The 19243-nt window shown below is 48.8% G+C and overlaps 1 protein-coding gene across 3 annotated transcripts in view; it reads right to left on the bottom strand.

Annotated features, from left to right (window-relative positions):
• Positions 1–486: 486 nt before the first annotated feature.
• The window catches only part of ARHGEF2 (Rho/Rac guanine nucleotide exchange factor 2), a 113683-nt gene continuing 94926 nt past the window's right edge, over positions 487–19243 (bottom strand). For 2 of the 3 annotated variants that reach the window (XM_063317079.1, XM_063317081.1), the window contains 15 exons: positions 16829–17079; positions 16614–16739; positions 14665–14782; positions 10684–10935; positions 10323–10399; positions 9617–9786; positions 7947–8014; positions 7661–7855; positions 7088–7192; positions 6630–6697; positions 5832–5873; positions 5650–5700; positions 4472–4876; positions 3334–3526; positions 487–3007 (listed from right to left, as the gene is read on the bottom strand). In XM_063317079.1, the coding sequence (XP_063173149.1) occupies positions 2922–3007; positions 3334–3526; positions 4472–4876; positions 5650–5700; positions 5832–5873; positions 6630–6697; positions 7088–7192; positions 7661–7855; positions 7947–8014; positions 9617–9786; positions 10323–10399; positions 10684–10935; positions 14665–14782; positions 16614–16739; positions 16829–17079 (2207 nt within the window). In that variant the 3' untranslated portion in view covers positions 487–2921. The remainder of the gene's footprint in view (positions 3008–3333; positions 3527–4471; positions 4877–5649; positions 5701–5831; positions 5874–6629; positions 6698–7087; positions 7193–7660; positions 7856–7946; positions 8015–9616; positions 9787–10322; positions 10400–10683; positions 10936–14664; positions 14783–16613; positions 16740–16828; positions 17080–19243) is intronic. The other variant, XM_063317080.1, reaches the window with a different exon arrangement.

Genomic DNA, 19243 nt, shown 5'->3' with positions numbered 1-19243 from the left:
CGCACTGCTTGGCTCAAACAGCGCTGCAGGCTCCCACCCTGTGGCATTGTGGGAACTTACAAAGGCAGCTGCAGGCGGGCACCTGTGCTGTGGCCGGAGGAAGGGGCCGAGCCTCGGCCTGGCTTCCCAGCGCTCTTTCCCTGCCCTCCCCTTCTCTGCCTCCTGTGAGCAGGCACGAGTGGGAAGGCAAAGGGCTTTCTGTGCGGCAGAGGGCCTGGGTGCCCCTTGCATATGCGCTCATGTCACAGCGGGCGGGGGGGAAGGTTCAACTCTGAAAGGGCCATTGTAGGAGCAGCGTACCATCCTGGGCAGAAGCGCCCAGGGACAACTTCCAAGCCTGGATCTGAGAGACGACCCGTCCAGGGACCCCCAGAGCAATGCACCTTCCTCTCCCCAGACGCCCTCCTAGTGCCGCTCTCTGGCCCTCGGGAGAGTCCACTCAACTCTTTCCACTGCCCGCCCCCCCAGCAAGGTTGACACACAGTCTTGGCTTTGATATCTTTAATTAACCTTTTCTTGTCCACTTTTTCTTTTACAAGTTAAATCAACAGGAAAACAATAAACCATTTTTATCTTCATATATATTTATGAAAAGAAAAAAGAAAAAGAAACCACTCTCCTGTGTTAATTTAAAAACAAAAAAAGTCCTTGGTAGCACATTCTCTTTCTTTCACCTTCTCTGTTAAGAGGAGTTACTGGTCAGCATAGCAGGAATTCTTTTTTTTTTTTAATTACTAAAAAAACCCTTTCTTTTTAAAGTTTGAAAAGGAATTTTAAAAATGGCTAAGGGGAGAGAAATACAGATTGGATGGTAGTTCCACGGATAAATGTCAGGGTTGTTGGGGGGTTCTGGCCATCAGAAGGATGCTATGGGAGGGGACTGAGCAATTTCTAGCATCAAGCTGGGTTTCTCCCTTTTGCACATTTATTCCCTGCAGAAATTGGGAAGTAATGGACAAGGATAGCATCTCAAAGAGAGAGGTGGTGAGTTCTTTAATCAAAGAAGGACGAGGGAGACCCCATTTGCAATTTGCCCAATGCCTTTATTTTATTTTCAGAGAGAATTTCTCCTGAAGGGGGAATTTGCTCTCGGGATAACTGCCAATGGGTCATCAAAACCAAACTCTATTAGAAAAGGGGCTCTCCTTTTCCGCATTTGTTTCAACCAGGCACACTTGGGCCATAAGCCCAGTGGGTGTGCAAGTTGTGTCAGTGGTAGTGTAAAAAGTTCAGGTCTTTGCTTCCAATCAAGCTAGAACACAGACCAATTCCAAACTCAATTTCTAATCCCTGATTTTTTTCCCCTGATATGTATTTTTTAAAGAAAAAAAACTAGCTTTGGTTAAAAAGTGTCACTAAAAAAAACTGAAAACTGTGGCTTTGCTCCTGCCCCCCCGCAATAAAAAGCACACTCTGACTTTCCACAGCACAACCTAAGTTTCCACACTGAAAGTGGCCTGTGATCCCAGCAACACATCCAAGTGAGGAGCACCAGCTTGGAGAAGGCGGGTGTGTTCTAGGAAAGTAAGGCCACGTTCTTTTCTTCCTTGAGCCACCCCATCCCTGGGTCTTGCAGAGAGAACATGTTTCCTTCCCTGATGGGCACTGGGAAAGGCCTGCTCTTCCTCTGTGCTCGCCACAAGATCCCTCTTCTTCACTGTACCTGTGGAAACATCTGCAGTGGGGAAGACTGGGGTGGCACACTGCCTGCTGGGAGTCCCATTTCACAAACCCAGGAGCTGACTGAGGTTGGTGTGCTTGTTAAGGACTGCAATCCTGCCATGCACGGATACTCGATCTTCACCTGCTCTCCCAGAACGTACAAATACAATGTACTAATAGTTTTGTTCTTGCTGCGGCCTCACTGCCACATAGGTTGCAAAAGATGTCTTCACACTTCTGATTTAACCGGTCATATATGCCATCATTTCCACACAGGTATTGAGAATTCATTCCTGAAACATATACATGCCCACGGACCCCAAATCTCTCTGGATCTATTCTCCCAAAATTGACTTAGTAAATTTACAGATTCAGAATGAGTTAGATCTCCTTTATGCCATGGGTAACAGGATGAGTGAGGACTCCAAGTCAGAGTTGGGTGTTTGGTAACAAATTTCTCTCTTGGGGGAGAGCAAGAAGCATGTCAAAACACCTTATTTCAAGAGAAATTCTGGATTTCAAAAAGGAAAAGCCTCCTCAATGAAACAAGGCTGACTAGCAGAAGAGCAGCTTGTGAAGCTAAAAGCACAAGTCCAGAGCACCAAGCTGACCAGAGTCACACAGGTGCACATCTAGTGTCAGAATTTAAGGACCTTGAGGGTCCCCTTAGCTGACCATCTTCTCCTGGCTCTTTTGAGGTGGAGGGGCTGACCAGAAATCTTATTACTTTCTGCCCTGAATACTCGTAGAGACCCCTGAAAAATTTAAACAAAAGCAGAAACAACTTAAAAATAATAATTTAAAACTTATCCTCCGTAAGGATGGGCCAGCTTCCACCCGTTTCCAAAATAAATAAAGTTAAGCTGCATGAAAATACAGTAGGGAGCAGCGTGGGTCAGAATCAGCCAAATGCGCCAGGCCCAGTGGCCTTTATGGTCCCAGATGCACCCACTTGAACCCAGCAATACGAACGGGAGAAAGATCCCCAACCCTTTGTTCATCTGTGGTGAATGTCAGCAGCCATCAATCAGCGGTGGTCCCTGGGGACAGTGCAACTCAATGGCCTGCCCTTCACCCACTCCTGGGACTCACTTTGCCTCTACCCCACCCCACTACAATCCAGGCCAAAGTTCCCGTGGTGTGGTCTTCCTGAAATGCCCTGGTGTGGTTTTGATCAAAGAGGAGGAGGAGTCCGGCAGGGGAGCAGGTCGTCCTCAATGGCTTTGGCCAGGCAGGGGCAGCTCTCCCCTTTGCACCCTCTAACTGTCCAGGGGGCCTCCGTCACCAGCACTGGATTCCTGGATGCTCTCCACCTCCTCTGGAATGTCCTGCATCCTCTGGAAATCTGAAAATCAGCGAGAGGCATTCCTGGATGTTGGAAGAGCACATCTTGATGGAGATGCTGCCTTCATGAAGCTTCTCCTTGCAGATGGAGTGTCCATTTCCATCCCACTTGCTGTCAGACAGCAGGACTCCCCTGGGGCCCAGGCGGGGGGCAAGGCTCAAAGTGCATGGCTAAATGGTGGGTTTACGGGACCAAGGGGAAGTGGCACCTGAACGCCCCCTGGCATTTCTCTGCTTATGCCAGCAGCAGAGCAGGATGCCTGGCTGTGCCTTGTCGGAAAAGAGGGTGGCTAACCAGGGAGCCTCACGGTAGCAGTTCCAACTCACCTCTGGGGCTGGAAGGGGGAGACTGGGAGGTACCCAGGCCCTCTTCCTCCAGCAGCACCTGCAGATGCTCATCCGCTTCCTCCTGCAGTCGACCTGGGACACCAGGGAAGGCCGCCTCATCCCGCTGGCCACTGGAAAAAGTCCGGTGCAGGGAGTGGCAGCCAGGTGAGAGAGGCTCTCCCCCCCGGCTCTGCTATGGAGAAGAAGCAGGGCAGAGGAGACCAAGAAGGGTCTGAGTTACGCCCCCGAAGGAAGAGGTTCAGTTAACAAAATGTGTTCCCACACCTCCACTTCCAAGAAGGACCGTGTGGCTGAGAGGACTTCAAGGCTCCCCTCTGATTCCAACTTCCCCAACCTCTCCTCGCCAGCTAGAGGCTGGGTTTGCTCAGCATTGAACCAAACAGGTGACTTGATTACAGTGTTGAATTAGCCAGTTTTCTGGATCTGCACAATAAGCAGAACCATCAATCAACCAAATGGTACAAGTCACACATGTAAAACCCAAAACATGCTAACTTAATCAAGCTTAGTGTGTTTTCTGAATATAGCCTCTGGGTTTTGAGCATATTGTGGGAACAGGGCCAGAGCTTAAGCCCCCTGGACAGAGGCCTCTTCTCTTGCCCTGGGTAACACTCCAGGCCTACTCAGGATGAACTGGGAACAGGGCGCTTCCTGCTTGACCAGACTGTGGCCCTGGCCTGGGAGGCTGAAAGGCAGTGTGCTCGGGCCTCTCCTGCCACCAGGCAATGCTCCCCTTCAGCCAAAGAGGGATGCTGGAGCTCTTTTCTACTCAGCCAAGAGGTCGTTGCAAGTCAGCTGCCCCTTGTGCCCATTTCCCCTCCCTTCCACACTCCTAGCTGCCTTGACATTTTAGGCGGGGTCTCCCTTTGAAAGCGAGATATAAGAATAATCGGACAAACAGAATTCAAATGCAATAAATTAACTTGTGCCAAACCAGTCAGGTCTTGGGGTCAGCAGCAGAAGCTGCACTGGGGAATCCAGCTAGACGCCCATGTGCAGCAGATGGCAGCCCCACTGAGTAGCCCCGGAAAACCCCCCAGCCCCTCCCTTTGGGGCAGTTTGAAAAGGCCAAGGACAGCTGGGAGCCTCCCCACACCAGTCAACCCAATAAACTTACTGGAGGAGGGGTGAAGCTTTGGTACAAAGCATCGCCAGCAGGCAAACTGCGCCTCCGGGGCTCGGCCCCCTTCCGAACCCACACGGCTTCCATGGGCACACGGGGCACAGCCAGCTGTCTCCGGGCCTCGTCCACCTCCCGCTCCAGCCGCACCCGCTCTGCCTCGCTCTCCCGCAGCCGGGCCTCCAGGGCAGCCGCCTCCTGGGCCTTCTCCTGGCCAAGCTGCCGGCAGCGGTTCAGCTCCTGCTGCAAGAGGGCGTGCTGCTTCTGCAGGAGCGACAGCTCTGTGGCTTGCTGGTCAGCAGAGACCTCTTTGCGCGAGTTGCTGCGGCTCAGCCTTTCCCGCCACTCCCCGGCCTCCTGCGCCTGGAGGGCCAGGAGGGTGTCCTGATGTGCCACAGTGCCCTGAGGGAGAAATAGGGCAGGCAGGCTGCAATTACCTTCACGCACCAACCGTGGGGTTGCATCTGGCATTTCTATCCCCCCCCCATCTCTCCACCGGCTGTGCCTTTATTGTATTTTTGGCCTGCTTGCGTAAACGGAGGAGACCTAGGGCAGGCCCACGGCTCATACACATGCCCCTCCGTGTGCACAGAATTCCCCAGCCTTGAACCCTGGGGGAACTCGTTCTTCTTCACGCAGGGCACTCCTTAACCAGAACACAAAGACCAAGAACTCCCTCTTTGCCTAAGCTGAAAGTTGCTCTCCCTCTCGGAGCGAGACCTCCCATCCCCAGGCACGCAGCCTGCTTTGGATGGCCCTCGAGTGCTTCCACAGGGCACCGCAAAGGTACTGCTCACTTTGGGGTCAATTTAGCATCTGCGCCTTCAGGACATTTATCCTACCCTCCAAGCAACTTCCCCCCGGGTGCTGACTAGACATCCTCCTCCCTGCTTAGCTTTGCAAGGGAATTTCAGAGCAGACTCTGGATTCCATCCCAGAAGTGAGGCCTGTTTTTTGAATGGCCCCCTTGTGCTCTGCTTAGCTCCACAAGCCCATTGTATTAACAGCATTTAAGTAATTTAATGTAAGTTTAGTGACTCTTTAATATACAGTCGTTTTCATTAAAAATCAATTTAGTGAAATTTTCATTCATTTAAATGAATCGCTTTCATTTTCAGTCAGCTGAACTGAGGTTATATTAAGGAATAAAGGCCAAAGGTTCAAACCAGACGCACCTGCAAGCCGTGGAGCAGCGAATAGAGGCCCTTGAGCCGCTGGAGCATCTCCTGGAAATTGGGGAGAAGATGCTGTGTTCAGTCTGGCCAGGCCAGGCTCCCTCCTCCACCCCACCGAGAGGAAGAGGGCCACCCACCCTTCCTCCCCTCCGGGCACATCCTCAGACACTCTTCCAACTCACCTCCTGCACGGCTTTTGGCTGCAGCTGGTTGCCATTTCCATCCTAAGGGAGGGAAGCACAAACCACTTCGGATGCCATGACACCAAAACTGACTGGAAGCTCAGCAAGCGACCTGAATCTGGTCCAGCTCAAAATGGAAGGGTGGTCAAGGCCCCTCCCAAGGAGAGTGGGGACCTCCTCTCCGGGCAGAGTGGATGCTGATGGGATGCCCAAGGACAGGACAGGTCCTCCCTCCCTCCTGCAGGATTCCCTTTCCCTCCCCGCATTCCACAATCCTCCTGCCAGGCCGCAGGTGGCCTGAAAGTGAGGACTGGCTGCTGCACATCTCAGGATTGGCCCTTTCCACAAGCACCGTGGTCTTTGCCAGAAGCCCTGGAATCTTCCTAGCAACAGGCCCTTTTTTCAACTCCCCCTGGAGCCAAGCTGGGAGAAAGCATTTCCAAAGGAATTTCAAGAAGTGGAATTTCCATCAGCCTCCTTGGAAAAAAATTTCAGTTTCAAGATTTCCCCAAGAATATTTTTTTAAAAACTGGCTTTCTTTAAAAAGAATTCTTGCAGAAAGCTTGAAAAAGCCTGACCAGCCCTCTGCACATGGCTCATTGGAGGAAGGAGACACTATTCTGGCCTTTCCTTAACTGGAAACAATGACGCATCCTGCTGGTCAGCGGAGGGGCCTGTCCGGTTCCTAGAGCCGCTCAGCTCCAGGCCACCGGCCCAGCTGCTCTCACAGCTGCCATACCCGGCTGCTGCAGAGAAAGGGGAAAGCACTCAGCCACCTGCTGCTTCCCAAAGGCTCACCCGTTGGTTTGAGTCGGCCTCAACCCTGGTGAACTCAAGAGCCTCGTTAATGTTTCTGGTCTCCCCATCTGTAGGAAGAGAACAAGGGGGGGGGTTGGCCCCAGAAGGTGAATGCAGAAGGTCTGAACCAATGATTTGAGCATGTAAATAAAGAGCTGAAAGACAAATTTTTCCTGGGCCATTCTGTTTCAGCCCCAATTTTATCCTATCCACCATCACCCACAAAGGAAAAAGAAATCCAGAAAAGTCATTGGCCAGGACGTTCCAGCAACCTGACTGCAGGTTATTTGGCTGGCGCCTGCCACAAAGCATCCCGCCACACTTTAGCCTCAGGTACTCTGTGAGAGCAGCCTGCGGCTCCCTTTCGGGGAGCTCTGCTTGGCAAAGTTCAGGGCGAGGAGAAGCAGAAGGGGAGGCAGTGGCCGAAGAGGCCTCGCAGCAGCATGTGGGTTCCTTACTTGTGGCGTGACTGGGGCTTGGGCTGGAGCAGCCGTTGGGAGTCTGGAGGTGGTTCTGCTCTCGATCCCAGCTGGGTCCCATGATGAGATCCTTCAGAACTTCCACTGGGGATGTGTTTGTGGGTGGAGAGAGACAGAAAAGGAGGACACACACACCTCTTTTACAAACAGATATTCTTGTTCTGTGACAGTATGTGGTTTTATCCAGGAAATAACATTCCCAGTGTGCTCACTAGTGTGCTTTGGATAAGTTTCAACTGTTTCACTTTCTAATGCGAAATTCAGGCCACCAGCTTTGTTTGTTTTTGGCATTTAATCAGTTATTAGGGCATCATCCTTACTTCCTCCCTTTTCCCCAAGTTAACTCCTTTGGGGGTGCTCTGGGTACTCTGGCAAAGTCCATTCCCCAGAACTGCTGACCCCTCCTCTCTCTTCATTTGAGCCATTTTTCTCTCGGAGCCCATCTCTGTTAGGGGGAGCAGCAAGTCTCTGTAGCCATCTGGGATCTAGACCCCAATTCCTCATCAGCTAAGGTCTCTTTCTTGCAGTGCTTTGGTGTGGGGAGAATGCTACCTTCTCTGATGGCCTCCTGGATCAGCTTCTCGCCATGCGGGGGGTCTGAAGACTCCATGCGAAAGAGCGTGCGGGGATTCGCCCGGGGCACGGGGCTGTCTTCCATGCTGCTCTGAAGGGTCACGAGGTCTGCAAAGAGCTCTGCTTTCTCCTCGAGAAGTGCCACAATCTCCCGGTCACACTGCTGAATCTTATCTATGGGAAGGAACAGAGCATGGCTGCCAGGGGAAGGTGCACGGGGGAAGGCAGAGCCTGCGCAGAGAAGCCGGTAATGAGCTTGACCTACCCTTCAACTTCCTCAGAGAGGCTTCGCTCTCGGTCTCAATGAAGGGGAAATCAGCCCGGTCGGGGCAGCTGCAGTGGAGAGGCAAAGAGGCACATCAGGTTAACCATCTGGACCGTCTCTGTCTGCAAAGGGCGGAACTGCACCGGTGTCCCTGGGGAGTCTGTGACTAGGAAAGTTTGGGGGTGAAAGGGCAGCCGTGCGAAGTGTCCCCAGTTGCCACAAATGAACTCAACTCCCTTTTAGAGTCCTCTCAACCAACTTCTGTGGCAACTGGAGTTGGTACTGAATCAGCCATCTGTCAATCTCAGCCAAGCCCTGCCTTCCCTGGACTCTGAAACAGAAAGAAATCCCGCTGCCCTTTTATCTGCTACCTCCAGATCATTGCTAGTTTTAGAAAGCCCTGTTTTAGTCTCCCTCCATTCTTCTTGCCTTTAAAGTAAACCCTAAAGGCCGTGATTATTTAAGTTCATTGTCACTGAAAGATACCACAAACCTTGGATGATCTGGGCTTCCCTCTTTGGGGCCATCAAATGGGTGCTACCAATTTGTGTAAAGGGGTTTATTTATTCTGAAAAATTATGTGCTGCTCTTTACAGCCAAGTTATTGTACAGGTTCAGTGTAGAGTTATTTTCTTATATATACATATATATACTTTACTGGAAGTTTTAACAACAATAGGAATAACCGATACAAACTAAAGTAGAATGAAAAAGAAGAAAGGGGAAGGGAGAAATAAAGCAAAAAGCTAAAAGTGCAAAAAGGTAGAAGAAAAGTAGAAAAAGAGATACAAAGAAAGATATAAAAAGTGGCTTCTAATCTTCACAGCAGTTATAAGTACAATTATATTTTAACCTCTCTCTAACGTTACATCATGACTCTCTTCTTTTTATATTCTATCCTGTCTAATCATCAAAACCATAAATCACAAGTTCATTTTTTTTCTTTTTAATGCAAAAATTCCATAATGGGTTTCCAATCACCAATAAATGTAGATACTGTCTTTTCTCTAATCAAATAAGTCAATTTAGCCATTTCAGCAAGGGTAGAGTTATTCTCTACCCTTTATTTAACCTTGTGTGGCGCAGAGGGGCAGGCGGCAGTACTGCAACTGAAACTTTCCCCACGACCCGAGTTCGATCCCAGCGGAAGCTGGATTCTCTCTTGGGTAGCCCGCTCAGGTCGACTCAGTCTCCCATCCTTCTGAGGTTGGTAAAATGAGCACCCGGCTTGCTGGGGAAGATGACAATTGGGGAAGGCCACGGCAAACCACCCCGCTATAGTCTGCCAAGAAAACATTGCAAAAGTTTTCTTGTCAGACTGACCCCAAAGGGTCAGACATGACTTGGTGCTTGCCCAGGGGACCTTTCGCCTTTCACCAGAGTTATTCTCAACATAGACTGGACATTGCCATGAGTGATATGCTGTAAACCATGTGTTGCAAACCACAACTGGCTGGGTTCACATAATACCCTAAGCCAAAATCAAATACAGCATGTTCTGGCTGAGTCACAGCCTTGTCCCTTCGTGAGCCCCATCAGGCACTGGGGATGGCTTCAACTCCTTGGCGTACAAGAGGCACAAAGTGTTGAGGGTCCTTGTCCCACCCCCAGACTGGGACAGAAGGAAAGCTGCTCCCCTGGCCTGCCCCAAGCAAGAGCCCCCCACTCACAGCTTGACGGTCTGTTGGATGAGCTTCATCCAGGTGTTGCGGTCCTCACGAGATGCGGCGTGAACCTCGTACATCTCAGGCGGAGTGCTGCTGATCAGGAACATGCCCTTCTCTTGGTTGGCAATGTCGCGGACAATCAGGTTCTGAAGGCAGATAACTGCTGGCTTGTCCTGAAAGGAAAGAAGCATGTGCAGTCTCTCTCCATTCATCGTCCCTTTTCAAAAGTGCATTCATTGTGGATCAGTAAGCCTTGAAATGCAATGTCCCCAGACCATTATTTCGTTTGCCTGGCTCTTCAGCTGGGCAAAGGTCCTCTTCAAGCCATCCTTGGTTTCATCCATGTAATTTTCATACCAACCATATGGATGTAATTCTTCTCCAGGAAGTTTTTTTTAACTTCCAAGTGTAGTCTATAGCCCTGGGTTTTCCTGGTGGTCTTCCATCCAAGTGCTAACTGAATCTGACCCTACTTAGCTTTTTGACATCAGCCAAGATGGGGCTAGGGCTGTTTATAATGCTTAACAGTAAAGACAATCCTAGTTCCAGTAAGATATATCCCTGGGTGCCTAGGTCCCACCTGCCACCTATCTGTAAGGGGCCCTAACTATAGCCACAGCCCTGGGTGTGCTGTGCCAAGAGGCACCCAGGTCGAGGCCTTGGGTATCTCACCCCAGGAAAAAGTTATGGCAAATCAAAGGTCACTAACCAGGGTAGGGAAAATATACTTTTGGTCCTTCTCTTGCAGGAAGATGAGAACATCGGTCATCAGAACCACCAAGACATCTAGAAGGGAAAGGGGACCAGCGGCCATGGGAAGAGGAACAATTTATTGTACAACTCAAGGCACTATGTACACTGTCTTGAGCTGTAAAAATAAAAGCCAGGATAGAAATATAAATACATAAAAAACAAATAAATAAGAGTGGCCATAATTGCTACATAGAGAGAAAGAAGCCTCCCAGCATGGACTGCAGACCTCAGGCATCCTCAGTTCAGGAGCTAAACCACGGCAGGGGGTGGGGAATTTCCTGCCACTCAGGAAAGGTGTCTCCCCCACCCCCGCCCACCTTTGAAGCGCCCTGTGGCCGTCTTCCAGAGCATGGCACCGTCATGGACGAGCTTGCGCCGCAGCATCTCGTCCTTGCAGAAGGAGCCCCGCTCCCAGGGCAGGTGGGCCTTGGTCCGCCCATCCACTCTGCCGTAGATCTCCTGCAGCCGCGCGTTCTTCTCATAATTGTGCACTTCCTGGTCAACGGTGGAGATCAGGTCTTTGACCAGGGTCAGGGCTGTGCTCATATCTCTCTGATCCACTTCGTTCCCTGGGGGGAAAGCAGGAGGCACATTAGCAGATCCACGACCTGAGAGATGTTGTGGGGAGGCTGAGAGAGGAATGGAACGGAAGGGTGAGGAGACAAAAACTGTCGAGAAGTAGAGGGCAAGTCTGCTGGCAACTTATCTCATAGGCAGCAGCTCAGCCCAGGAGGCCAGAAACACAGGAAGCAGCAGCATTTCAAATCATTCCAACAGATTCCCCTTAGTGAACTCGCCAGAAGTAAGGCTGAGAAATTCCTTAGAGATTCTGTATCCAACCCAGACTACCACTAAAGAGACCTTCGCTGAAAACTGAAATCTGGATCATTCTGGCTTCCTTGATCTTGCCCAGCTGTGTGGGCATGAGATGATCCCTCAGTCCAGCCCACTCTCTTCAGGTTCTTTGTCCTCAAGGAAACATTTTCCCAATCAATCTTTATCCAGAGCTGCACTACAACTCCCGCTATCATGTATAGGTGGCTTCCCTAGACATAATGGAGAGAACCACAGCCGACCCAGAGCTACACAGAGACTTCACTTAATGACCATTCATTCACCGACCATTCATAGTCACGATGGCACTGAACGAATGGTAGTTATGGCCGGTCCTTGAAGTTAGAGCCGTTGCAGCGCCCCTGTGGTCATATGATTAAAATTTGGGCTCTTGGCGGCCCACCCACATTTATGACCAGAGGGTGCGCTTCACCTCCCCCCACCTGCCTATCTCCCACCCCGCATCTCTGCCCTTTTGGCCACCCTGCCCTCCACCACCCCACCACCCCTGCTGCCCCCCACCGCCCCAGCTGACGCAGTGGGACATCAGCAGCGGAAGGAGGAAGACAGCAAAGATCAGTGGGGGGCAGAATGGGGGTGGCGGGGTGGCACAGGAGAGGGTGGCCAAAAGGGCAGAGATGGGGGGGAGATAGGTGGATTTATTTATTTCGTATGGCATGGCAGGATACAGCATCATTGCATAAACGTTCACAGAATATATAAAATGTGTATAAAATATAAAACATTGGGACAGTAGATTATTTTAAAAACATGCAATACGAATAGTGAGTAAAATTATAAATAGAATTAAGTTATGTCTGAGCCACTAGAGTAGCTAAGCCTATGGCCAAATATCTAGATCGTTTAGCCACCGGGCAGCAGCGCCCTTAAGAAGTAGTAGTTCTTGCGGGGAGCCAGGGAACCTTCTGAGGAGGCCTTCCATCGTGATGTGACGTAACGTTTGCGGGACATTCCCGCAGTCACGGTTAGAATTATCGACCAGCCCCCATTTTTGTTTCCAATATTGGCACCTGCCATGATTCGTACGAATCCAGTGAAGCGCAGTCCAGTTTTTCCTCGGGAGATCAAAGCCATGAGGGCGTTGTGCTGGATCAGACACTAAGTTAAACAGATCTGGATGAGAAGCTGCCCACTCCTGGCGCCATGCTGTCTCAGTGTCAAAGTCTTCTCTGACTACTTGGTGTCCGAGCTCCCATGGCGGGTTCCAAGACTTAAGTCTAAATATTTGATTGTGGCAGTCTTGTGGCAGTCTTCGTGTATAGGTAGTAGTTGGTTTGCCTCGCATTTCTGCCACTCCCTTTGTAAGGCGAGCTGTCTTCTAAGGTGTGGAGGTGGCACGTTAGATGATGCCGGTAGCCGTTCGGAAGGCGTCGATTTAATGGTTCCTGATCTTAGCCTCACAGTGTGGTTAAGCTGGGTGTCCACTGCTTTCGTGTGAGCGCTGTTTAGCCATACAGGGCTGCAATACTCAGCCTCCGAATATGCCAGAGCAAGAGCTGACGTCCTAAGAACCGTGGCACTTGCTCCCCGGAGAGTTTGTATAGGATGTTGTTCCTGGTTTTTATTTTATCCGTAGTTTTGCTTAGGTGTTCCCTATACGTTAAGGGCCGATCAAGGGTCACTCCTAAATACTTTGGGTTGCGATTGAACTTCAGCAGCTGATTCCTAAATTCCACTTTTGGTGTATAATTGGCTTGTCTGTTGTTGAAGTGAAAACAAGAGACCTCGGTTTTGTTGATGTTGGGTTTTAATCTCCAAGTCTCAAAAAACTTATCCATTTCCTTTAAATCATTTTCGAGGGCTTTTTCAGAGGTATTGAAGTCTTCAGATTGTTTAACCAGTGCAATATCATCAGCGTATATAAACTCTTTTGCAATAGTACTTGGTAAATCTGATATGTAAGTATTAAAGAGTAACGGGGCCAGCGCAGAACCTTGTGGCAAACTGTCATTTAACCTATACTTCCGGCTGATTTGGCCATCCAGATGCATTTCGATGTATCTGTTTGAGAGCATGTTGTTGAGTAGGGTAGCTGCTTTCTTACAGGGCGCGATACGTAAGAATTTTAAGATCATCCCTTCTCTCCACACTGCGCCGTAGGCCGCTGATAGATCATTAAACACAGTGACAGATTATTTTTCTATGTGGGAGGTTAGTGATAGTACCCAGTCACAGCAGCTTCTTTTTGATCTAAATCCAGCCTGTTCTATAGGTATGTATTCCTCCGCCAGAGGTTTAATTCTGTCTAAAATAAGTCTCTCCAGCAGTTTGCAAGAGATGCTCAAGAGAGCTATAGGTCTGAAATCCTCCACAGATTTCCCCTCTTTGCCAGGTTTTAAGATGGCAACTATTTTTGTTCTTTTAAAGATTGTTGGCAGTCTCCCTGTTCGTTGGATATCGCTGTAAAACTGTGTGAGCCAGCGTACAGCGTGTGGCCCGCAGTGCTTCAAGAACTAGGCGGATGGGGGGAGTTGAAGTGGAGGCGAGTGTGGCAGGGCATGAGAAGGGTGAGGCCCTCACCTAACAACAGTGTGGTCCTAGCCTAACGACGCAGACTAGACTACCGGAACTGCTGTCGCTAAGCAGTGCAGTCACATCATGTTTCGCCTAATGACCACATCGCTTAGCGACGGAAATTCCGGTCCCAGTTAGAGCTGTTAAGCAAAGACTACCTGTAGTCGTTTTGGGTGCCATTGTACACTGTTTGTAGTATCAGTAATATCAACCAGATTAAAGCACTATAACTTATTTATCAAAGCAATTTGCATCTGCACATTACACTAAGCTGTTTTCTTTTAACCACGATTTGCTGAACAAGCCAGAGCCAGTCTTCCAGACAAGCATTGGTTGTCTTCTTAAATGTCTTTTTACTTACAGTGAGTATTTTACCTCTTCATATTTTTCGGAGCACTGTGCTCCCATAAAATTGGTATTGTCAATTTAGAAATAATTCATAAGCCATGGTTAAAAGAAAGCAAAATTGATAAACTGTCTTCAAAGTGGGCTTGTTAATCAAAACAAAAGCCATCGGTGGTGTTTGGGTGAGTAAAGATGTTAAAGAACCCTTCTGGTTTAGAAAGATGGAACCAGGTCAGTGATTTTAGACATTAAGTTAAACTACCAGGATGGTCCTCTGCATCCAGAACAATAACAGACACACAGTCAGGGCAAATTCCACCTCTGCTGGAGCAGAAGCAAAAGATCTGGCTGCTGCCTGTTAGAATTCCCTTTTACACCTGCACACAAATTAAGCGCTACTTAAAATACTTCCAAATAAACTGCATATTCCACACTGTGACTACTAGAAATACATTTCTTATGAGATAAAGAAACAGCCTGTAGTAAAAACCTGAAAAATTGGTGTCATAGCTATTAAACGTTGATGAAAGTTTTAAAAAAAACAAGAGCCCACTAAAAAACCACCTGTCCTCCCCCGCCACTACCTTTGGAGTTTTGCAGGATTCGATTGATAAGCCCAGGATATTTGGTGATGCGCTGGGTGACGAGGAGAATGCATTCTTGCACCCCATGCCGCCGAAGCACTGATGAGCGTGACAATCGCTGGAAACATTGAGGAATGGGCAGAAGGGTTATTATCCAGAACAGATCCACATGATATGCACCACACGCCTGTACTCACTTCATCCACACATCTCATGCCAAGCTTGAAACCCAAACTTCCTTTGCTTCTGCATAAAATGAGGAAATGCACAAGCCCTGAAAAGGCTGTGTGCATGACTACAGGTACAGGAGTCCTCGACTTATGACAGCAATTGGGACCAAAATTTCTGTTGCTAAGCTTACAATTTCTGTTGTAAACTGCGACTGCATTGCTCAGCGACAGCAATCCCTGCAGTCCCAATTGCCATCATTAATTAAATCCCATGGTCCACAGTCGTTAGGCGAGGCAACTTCTTGCTGGCTTCTCACAACCAAGTCAGTGGGGAAGCTGGCAGGAAGCCCCAAGTCCCAGGCAGCTTGCAAGCAGGCTGGCAGGCAGGTAAGTAGCTGCTGCTGGGTGGTGGGGTGTGAGGGGGTTGCAGCGAGGGCCGGGGAGGGTGCATGAGGGTGTGTAGGAGGCATTGCAAGGCTCGAGGAGGGCGTGCAGGGGTACAAGAGTGGTGGGGGAGGTGCAGCAAGACTTGGGCAGGTGCGTGGCGGTGCGTGAGTGGCCAGTGTGGTGCAAGCGCAGAGGGACTGGGCGAGGGTGTGTGGGTGGGGGAGACTCACCCATGAGGCTTGCGACCTTCCCTGCCGGCTTCCCCACTTTCCACTTTCTGGGGAAGCCAGCAGGGAAGGTTGCAAAATGGAGATCATGTGATTGCTAGGCGCTGCAACCAGTTGTAAGTGTGAGCCAGTTGCCAAGCGCCCAGATCGCAATCACATGACCACAGGGGTGCTGGGACGGCCAGAACTCTGAGGACCAGTTGTAACCACGATTTGTTCAGTGCCGTGCTAAGTTTGAACGGTCGCTGAATGAACGGTTGTAGGACAAAGACTACCTGTACATTCAAGAAGCCTGGATGGGTTTGGACAAAATGGCTGCTAAACCTAAAACAGGGCTTTCCATCCTCTATGGTGTGGGGGGGGTCACACAGCAAGCGAGTAACAAAGAAATGACTGCAGAACAGAAACAAGTTCCAGTGGAATAGCTGGGTTGATTGTGTTCAACTGGAAGAAAACTCAAATGTTTTTGTCCCAACCTGGGAACAAAAGCCTCAGAACATTATGCTTTGTTTCAAGCTTGGATCGTTCAGAAGCTTTTTTTTCCTCCCCAAGACCATCAAAATGCTGCCACTCAAAATGACCAAGATTATTCTGTGAGTGAATTTTGTTTTGAAATACAATTCTCAAAAAGCACAAGTTTTATTTTCCCCTTGAAAGATTCAAAATGTTTTGTGCGCCCTTATTTGTCACAATGTCTGAACCCTGTGTGTGTGTGTGTGTGTGTGTGTGTTTTAATCTGTTCATTCATGTCCAATTCTTGGAAATTGCCTGGACAAGTCCCTGCAGTTTTCTTGGCAAGGTTTTTCAGAGGTGGCTTGCCAGGGCTGAGAGACAGTGACTGGCCCAAGGTCTCCCAGCTGGCTTTGTGCCCAAGGTGGGACTAGAATTCACAGTCTCCGGGTTTCTGGCCTGGTGCCTTCACCACGGCACCAAACTGGCTCTCTAACATCTGCATGGGCAAGCGGCAGATGGAAAGGTCTTTAGAGCAAGAATTCCACCCTTTTTACGCTTGCACGCAGCCCCTCGTGCACTGCTGGGTGATGACCTCAGGACTGTGCTGGCCACTCTCCCTCGGCCCTTCCATGCCCTTGTGGTCCCTGGAGGCAGCTGCAGAGACAAGCTGGGGAGAAGGAAAGGATGCAGGAGAAGCAGGAGAAGCTCTTACCCGGATGAATTGCTGGAACCTCTTGTCCCGGGTGAAGAGCTCTTTGTAGAGCTTGACGGCTTTGGTGTGGCAGCTGCAGAACTCCGAGTAGGCCTTCTTCATTTGCTCAGCAGCAGTGCCGGAAAACTGGAAGGCAGGATTGTAAGAAATGAGGGGAGAAGGATGCAAGAGTCGGGCAGGTAGGGAGTTCTTCCGAAGCCTGCTCCTCCGAGTACCTGCTGGATGAGGATGTCTCCCAGGCGGTTGATCACAAAATTCTTGCGACTGCCATCAGCCAGAGACTCCTTGCGACGTTCCAGGAGGTGGGCCAGGAAGCTGTCATGGATCTCACTGAGCTCATCCACGCAGGGGAACATGCTCTGCACCACAGCTGCATCCATCTGCAGGTCCTCCAGCATCCCCTTGCGAAAGAGGTTGGTCATGATCTTCAGGGTCTGGACATGATGCAGCTCCGTCTGGATCAGCTCTGCAGGGATAGACAGGAGAGGGAAACTAGGCTGGGGAACCACGAGGGCTGGGCTGGGGCTCCAGGATCACCTGAAACAGGGACAAGATCGAATTGCATAACTGAATACCTCCTCCTGCACACAAGAACTCCTTGCCTGCAGAAAGACAGATTCCCAAGGATTTTTTTGCTTCAAAATAAAGATGGAGGAACCTATATTAAAAGTTCCTTCAGATTAAAAAAAAAAATTGTGCATGTAAACACTTAACCCATTAGAGAGGAAAGGTTTAGTTTAATGTTCCCTGATGAGTCAGCTTTCTAAAAACAGGAAGATGTACTCTTTTTTACCTGAGGGGACAGGCATGTGTGAAGACACCCTGTCACAAGGAGACAGGGAGGTTCACAGATCCAGCCCTAAGATTGCCTTCTGTCCTTCTGTTCTGGACAAAATGTCTCAGCCAGAAGGAGAAAGAAGTTGAAATAAAAGTTGGTCAAGCCCCAGTTTGTTTGTTTATAGTTATTAAGACTTTTACATGAAATAAAAAAATCTAAAGAAAAAGGGGAAAAGGGGAAAGAAAAGTAACTAAAGTTATGGAATATAATGACTTCCGGCCTTCTCTACAACAGATAACTACACTCTTACACTCTTCACTCCCCTCACTTAGTCCACATCTGTTGTGGGTTTGGGACCAACAACTCCTCATGCTTAGGACAGGCCTCTGAGCACCTGCTTACAGGGCTTTTTTTTTTTAAGCAGAAATGGCCACTGGGACTGTTTAATGTGTGTTTGAACTTTTTTCAGCCCAATGTCATTTTCTCCCCTAGAACCCTTCCCCAATTGACTCTTAGAGGAAAAAGCAGTTTCTAGTAATAACATTTGGGAAAGGTTATCCGTGCTGGTCCTCCTGCAGCAAGTTTTGCTAAAGAGAATAAATAGCTGTAAACCTTAAAGCGTGTGTTTTATATACTGTTTATTTAATCAAACCTAGTTCTAATGGCTGTTCTGTGTTTCACATATGTATTGCCTTAAACCCCTGCAGGAAGGAAGGAAAAATGAATTTTGGAATGGTCTCCCCTTTTCAGGTGAAAAGACCTTTCTTCCTACCTGGAGCATCCAGTCTATTTCTACCTGATATCATACTCACTGATTCAGGTGCATGATTTTCACAAATCAGGCCTCTGAGTTTATGGAATCCAACTATAAACTCATTAATCCTACTCACTAACCCTCTGTCTTAAGTGGGGAGTGGGCAGATGCAATTTGAACAGAAGGGCCATCAACCATCTCTATTTGGGTCTTAGACCTGGTTGAAATACTACAGAAATGCCACTGGAATCTCCTTGCAAGAGAAGACAGAATACAAGTTTGAATACATTGTCACTGCATGAATACATAGCTTCCACAGCAGACCTTATAGGAGAAGAGTAGTGTCAGTCCATGGAAGCCAACAATCAGAAGGCGTCTGGTAGCACCTTTTCCAACTAAGGCATGTTATTAAAAGGCATCAGTTTTTGTGAGCTGAAACACAGTTCATCAGACATAGGAGGAGCAAGTGAGATTCAGAGCTTTGGATCATTGTCTAGTCCTGGACCATTTAGCCAAAAAATACTCCTCACTGCCCAGAGGCTCCCCTTCTAGCCTTCCTGGACTTCAAACCAGCTTTTGATTTGATATCAAGGGAGAGGCTAAGGGATCCTCGATAAATACAAGATTGTTTCTTCTTATCCAGAGTCTTTATTTTAATATCTCACTGAGAGTTAGATGCCCATTGAGAGTTAGATATATTCTAGCCCCCTTTATATATATATCAATTTATATATAAATGCATTAATTCAATCTCTTCCGTCTTTTGCTAATCACTCTCTAATGTTAGCAGATCTTGCAATACCAGCTCTGATACATGCAGATGACACAGTAATTTTGTCTGTTTTCCAGGTAGGGATGAGAAGGGCATTGAGGGTTAAGTCCTGTGGGGCTTTATATATAACATCCCTCTACACCAGCACATATGCCCATATGGGGATGGCTCTGTGGAGTTCCTGAGCCATATGGTCCTCTGTTGCTCTCTTTACAGGGAAACATGGATGACACTTCCTTTGAGATCTATAACAGAGTGTCCTGAAAGGCTGAAATGTTCTATTATTTTGTTTTTTTGAGTCCTGATGTCAAATCTGTGTCCTTTAA

The sequence above is a fragment of the Candoia aspera genome, chromosome 17 (assembly GCF_035149785.1).
Source record: "Candoia aspera isolate rCanAsp1 chromosome 17, rCanAsp1.hap2, whole genome shotgun sequence".
NCBI lineage: Eukaryota > Metazoa > Chordata > Lepidosauria > Squamata > Boidae > Candoia > Candoia aspera.
The sequence above is the reverse complement of the archived record's forward strand: the minus strand, read 5'-3'. Positions and strand labels throughout refer to the sequence as shown.